Genomic DNA, 6,000 nt, shown 5'->3' with positions numbered 1-6,000 from the left:
AGCCTCCTGTCATCCCATGCACAGATCTGGGGCCCGCACCCCTGGGAGGGCTGCGGGGCTGTGCCGGACTCTTCCCAGGGTTGCAGAGCCCTGGATCTACATGGGGGATGACAGGAGGCTGCCTCTGCTGTCTGGGAATGTTTTGAGTACTCTTCTTTTGTTTCAAAGCTGTTTCAAAGCCTTTTGTTTCATTTCGATTTTGCTGTTTCGAGCTCGAAACACATTGAAACAAAACACCCGGCGAAATTTGGCACAGCCCTAGTAACCATACATCCTGCTGGTGTGCATTGTGCCAAGGTGTGTGTCTGTTTGCTTCTTTCTGGATAAGCATGTTGCGCTTGGGCAGTGTGTGCATGTTGAGCTGTTTGCTATTTTCTGGTAGTGTGAATGTAATGTGTGCAACAGCAAGTCGAACCAGGGAGCAGTCTTCAGAGCTGTAATGACTATTAATATGGACTAGAACTGCCAGAAGTAGGGATAAAAGGAAGAGGAAGCTTGAGGATGGAGTAAGGAGAAGAGAGCAGGATGCACGTGGAACCTGGTCAGGCCTACACAAGAGGCGTGCACAGTGCAGCTGTGGTCAGCTAGGACTGTGAATTGGAGGAGCTGGACTCAGACTTAGGGAAGCTGCAGGCTTCTGTCTGAGCACTTTGAGTGTTTATACATGTGCTCAGGGTGCAGGGGTGCTTTAATTTGAGTGGCTCCCAGAGCCATTCTAATTAAAGCACATGGAGTATCTCATGTATCAGTTTGTGCTTAAAAGGCTTAAAAATGGTGGTATAAAAATTAAAAATGATGCCAAATACCAGTCCAAGGGGTAATCCACAGGGCAAAATCTGAAAACAGAGCCAAACCAGAGTCAGGACCTAGGAGAATCAGAGTGAAGAAACTAGGAGGCTTGCTGCAGCAAAACTGTTGACTGGCTTGTGAAAACCAGGGCCTCAACTAGGGTTAAATGGATGGGTGGTTCTAGGAGCAGCTAATCCAGAGGCTGGCTGGCTGCTCCTGATCTGGGACACAGTTCACTAGCTGAGGCTTGCTGCAGGTGTGGCTGACTCACACTGGCCTGACTGCTCACTGTCCCTGACAGTATTTGACCCAGGCCGGTCTCCCTGATCAGACTCCCTGACACTTCAGCCAGTGCGTCTCAACCTTTTCCTCAGCATGACTCCATTTATAATCCCATTTCCTCAGCATGGCCCCTCATTCCCAACCCACAGCCCCCTACTCCCCTCCATGTGCCCCTCACTCCCCACTCACAGCCCCCTACCCCCAGCTGTGCTGGTGCCTTCACTTGCGCCCTGCAGCCCTCCCCCAGCCCTGCTGAAGGGGACCCCCAATGCCAGGGCTACAGGACCAGGGCCAGCAGCCCCCTGCCCCTTCCCCCCCAGTGCCCAAGATAGCGGCTGCTGCAGCTGGAATGGAGCATGGAGCCGGGCTCCACCCCCCCACCCCCCAACCCCTTCAGCAGCACAGCTGGAGCCTGAGCCAAAGGGAGGAAGGGGGGCAATCCCCAGGTTGATTTTCAAATCTTATGGGGGGTCTCGTCTCTCAGCCCACCCCCCCAGCTTCCCTGTACTTCAAACCCTGATTTGGGGGCAATGTGTCAGCAGCCAGTGTACTCTGGCAGGATATGTGTGGGGAGTGCCATGTGTTGTCTGACAGGTTTTATGTCTGTGCTGCACTATGGCTCTGTGTGTGTGTGTGTAGGCGTGCTGTGCTGTGTGTTGCCTTCTAACATATTTTGTGTGTGACTTTGCAGGTTGGCTGTGTGCACTGTATCCTGGCAGGGAGTGTGTGGGTTTCACACTGGCTCTGTGTGTCTCTGTGTGTGTAAGCATGTGTCTGTGTTGGGCAGTGTCACACTGGCTGTGGGGGGGTGTTGAGAGTGTCACGCTATCTGTGTGTGTGTGTGTGTGTGTGTCTCTGTTGGGGGTGTCACTAGCTCTGTGCATGTGCGTTGTGGGGTGTCACACTGGCTGTGTGTGTGCGCGCGCATTGGGGGTGTCACACTGGGTCTGTGTGTGTGCATTGGGGGTGTCACACTGGGTCTGTGTGTGTGTGTGTGTGTGCGCGCGCGTTGGGGTGTCACACTGGGTCTGTGTGTGTGTGTGTGCGCGCACATTGGGGGTGTCACACTGGGTCTGTGTGTGTGTGTGTGTGCGCGCGCGTTGGGGTGTCACACTGGGTCTGTGTGTGTGTGTGTGTGTGTGTGCGCGCGCACGTTGGGGGTGTCACACTAGGTCTGTGTGTGTGTGTGTGTGTGTGCACGCGTTGGGGGTGTCACACTGGGTCTGTGTGTGTGCGTGCGCGCATGCGTTGGGGGTGTCACACTGGGTCTGTGTGTGTGTGTGTGCGCGCGCGCGTTGGGGGTGTCACACTGGGTCTGTGTGTGTGTGTGTGCGCGCGCATTGGGGGTGTCACACTGGGTCTGTGTGTGTGTGTGTGTGTGCGCGCGCGCGTTGGGGGGTGTCACACTGGGTCTGTGTGTGTGTGTGTGTGCGCGCGCGCGCGTTGGGGGGTGTTACACTGGGTCTGTGTGTGTGTGTGTGTGTGCGCGCGCGCGCGTTGGGGGGTGTCACACTGGGTCTGTGTGTGTGTGTGTGTGTGTGCGCGCGCGCGCGTTGGGGGGTGTCACACTGGGTCTGTGTGTGTGTGTGTGTGTGTGCGCGCGCGCGTTGGGGGGTGTCACACTGGGTCTGTGTGTGTGTGTGTGTGTGTGTGTGCGCGCGCGCGTTGGGGGGTGTCACACTGGGTCTGTGTGTGTGTGTGTGTGTGTGCGCGCGCGCGTTGGGGGGTGTCACACTGGGTCTGTGTGTGTGTGTGTGTGTGTGTGTGTGTGTGTGTGCGCGCGCGCGCGTTGGGGGGTGTCACACTGGGTCTGTGTGTGTGTGTGTGTGTGTGTGTGCGTGCGCGCGCGCGTTGGGGGGTGTCACACTGGGTCTGTGTGTGTGTGTGCGTGTGCGCGTTGGGGGGGTGTCACACTGGGTCTGTGTGTGTGTGTGTGTGTGCGTGTGCGCGTTGGGGGGGTGTCACACTGGGTCTGTGTGTGTGTGTGTGTGTGTGTGTGTGTGTGTGTGTAGGTGCGCTCCTGGCTCCTCCCCCCTGCGTGGGCCCCACCCTGCCCGGCTTGGCCCGGCCTGGCCCGGCCCGGCCCGGCCCGCCCCCCTCCCCGGGAGGGCGCAGACGGCGGCGGGATGGCTGCGCGGTTGTTCCGGCTGGGCAAAGCCCTGGGGCCGCTGCCCCCACGCGCGCCTCGCGCCCCGGCCAGGTGAGGGCGGGCGGGAGAGCGAGCCCCGGGCTGGGCAGGGAGCGGCAGCCGGTAGTGCCACTAGGCCCGCTCCTGTCCTCGGGCCGGGCCCCGGGCAGAGCCGCAGGGCTGCCCGCAGGATGACGCCGCCTCCCGGGCCTGCGGTAGTGGGGCGGGGGGGGAAGCCGTGGTCCCGGCTCGCCCTGTCACTCCCGCGCGGCCCCTGCGTGGCCCAGGCTGCTGGGCGAGGAGGGCCCGCGGCCTGACCCACCACAAGGCACCGGTTCTTGAGTGGGGAAAACAGGGGCTCCCTCGCACCTGCCTCCAGCTCTGTCTCCCGGGTGACCGCAGCCAGATGTTCCCAGCCTGGCTGGGGGTGTTTTTCACATGGAGGGCAGCAGTTGTTGGAATCTGCCTCTGCTTCCTTGTGTTTTACAGTTGTGTCATTATTATTATTTAATGACTGCAAGTCCAGGAAGCGAAGCAATAGCCTTGCTAGGCAAGTGCAAAGTTATGAATCCACTGCTTAGTTTGTGGAGTAGACACTCCTCCTTGTTGTGGGGCCTTGCTTGTATCTCTCCACAAGCGTGCAGCGGGTTAGCGCTGAGGCCCCAGTGCCTTGGCCTGCCCACAACCTGTTTAGCAAGGACCACTCTTGCCGTGATTGTTCAAAGCCAGCAGGTTGATGAGTGGGGTTGGTTACAGGGAACTTGTTTGCGACTTCCTGTGGTTCCCATTCCTTGATCCAGTCGTGTCATTTAGGATGATAGACGGAAACAGAAGATCGCTTTTCCACCTTTTGGCTGAGATCAAGCAAGACTGGGTGTCTGAATCCCAAGGCCAGCTCCAGACCTGCATGTAGGACACCTGCCTGGATTTGGGGAGTATCTGAAACCCCAGACTGATAGGCTCTCACACCCTAATACTAAATATTATGTTAGATAGTTAGTTTTGAAAACTAAGTCCTTTAGTGGCCGAGGGATTTTTGGCTGGGCGCTGGGTATGTAGGTGGAGGTCCAAATACTTTGTTTGTCGGGGGGAAACTAGAAAATATAGGCTAAATAGATGGCAAGAATGATGTATACAAAGCTGGCTACAATAATGTGCATATTAATTCCTGGTTTTCAAACACTTGTACCAATGACCAGAAGAATTACTGCAGTTTTCGTTTTAGCCAATAAGGACCCAAGCCTGTACACACCATTAAATGCTACGTTAGAAACTGCATGCTGCCTCATTTGGCTGCCTGATTTGGTTCTAGTAGCATTTTGCACAGTCTAAAGTGCATGTGTGGCAATAAATATTTGACAGATTGAACCTGAGAAGAGCAAAACAGGTTAAAGAAGGATCAGAAAGCTTATATTGACAATTGCGTATTTTTATCATTATTTATACAGTTTCTGCAGAATTATGACATGCAAACCCCCCTCTTAAAATACAAAGTTTCAACCCTCTGAGAATGAATCTTTGTTGTGAAACAAGACCATTGTGCATAAATGTATGAACGAAAGCATCGCTAGGAACTGAATGAAGTTAGGATTCTGTGTTTGGCATAAATCTCTGACTCTTATTGTTTTTATTCACAGCACTTGTATGATGGGATTGAAATATTTTTGTTTTGTTGCACTGGTGTCTAATGGGTTTCACAGAGACTGTAGTGGGAGGAAGAGAAGCAACACAGTTTGTTTAATGGCTTAATAAACATTACCTTATAATTGTGATGGTATTGATTTTGGGGGGTTGCCTATACCACACATTTCTTGTGTTATGTAGTGGCATCTTTAAACACATACCAAAAGCAGTGTAGCTGTGTCCCCACTGTATTTCATGCCTGCAGTGCTGTGCATATGGGGCTATACTGCTTCTGGATCAGGAAGTAGCCTAAATGGGGAGATATGGCATGTCTGAGTTCACCCTTACCTGATGGGGTAAGTTTGAAGTGCAGAAATGCTCTTGTTCTGAACGTGAAGGACTTGCGATGTTTAACCATGAGCTTGTGCTAGTGTACTTTTTGGCAGGCTTTTTGCAAACATTCCAATGCACCTTAGACAAATGCGTGGCAGAGCTGACCAGAAAGAGCCTTTACTATATCTATCATAGTTTGCTCCTGATTGACAATCATGTCGAGTGCTTCAGTAGTTTTGTAATGTGGGCAGTTGTCCAGTATGGACTGTGATTAGGGACCTACCAAATTTGTGACTGTGCCTTTTTTGCATAAAACATGAAATCAGGTGGGCTCCACAAAGAATGGCAGGCTCTGTGATTTTGGTGGGCTTCATTGCAGCCCCCCCCCCGCCAAAAATACCTAAGCTGTGAGCAGAGAAAAGGGCAGGAAGCCCTGCAGTCATAAAGCATGGGGGTGGGAGATTTGGGGGGAGGGCGAGGGAGGAGAACAGGGAGTAGGTCAGAGGCTGAGCCTGTGACCTAGGCTCAGTTCAGGAGCCAGTCTGGGACCAGTCAGAGAAGTGTGAGGGTTTTGGCACCAGCTTTCTAAAGGGGCGACAGGTACGCTGGTAAGGCACGGTGTAGCTTGAGAAGGATTCTTCAGCATGACCACTGAGAAGAAATCCTCCAAGATAGCCAAATACATTTCAGCACTGAACTGTGTAAGTCAGTATCCTGCAGGAACCTTGCACTCAGATGGAGGCAGACTGTTCTGTACTGCCTGCAATGTGACTGGATGTGTCGAGGAAAACCAGTATAGATTGACACTTAGAGTTGACGTGCATGTGAAGGGAAAGGCTGTTACA

General features: G+C 53.8%; 1 protein-coding gene across 2 annotated transcripts in view; it reads left to right on the top strand.

Moving 5' to 3' along the window:
• Nucleotides 1-3,162: 3,162 nt before the first annotated feature.
• Nucleotides 3,163-6,000, top strand: part of ACADL (acyl-CoA dehydrogenase long chain) — a 30,739-nt gene continuing 27,901 nt past the window's right edge. The window contains exon 1 of one of the 2 annotated variants that reach the window (XM_014594228.3): nt 3,163-3,271. In XM_014594228.3, the coding sequence (XP_014449714.1) occupies nt 3,198-3,271 (74 nt within the window). In that variant the 5' untranslated portion in view covers nt 3,163-3,197. Of the gene's footprint in view, nt 3,272-3,998; nt 4,109-6,000 lie in introns of those variants that run through there. The other variant, XM_059727128.1, reaches the window with a different exon arrangement.

Source organism: Alligator mississippiensis, chromosome 4 (genome assembly GCF_030867095.1).
Source record: "Alligator mississippiensis isolate rAllMis1 chromosome 4, rAllMis1, whole genome shotgun sequence".
Taxonomy (NCBI): Eukaryota; Metazoa; Chordata; order Crocodylia; family Alligatoridae; genus Alligator; species Alligator mississippiensis.
Note: the sequence above shows the minus strand (reverse complement) of the source record. Positions and strands in the feature narration are given on the sequence as shown.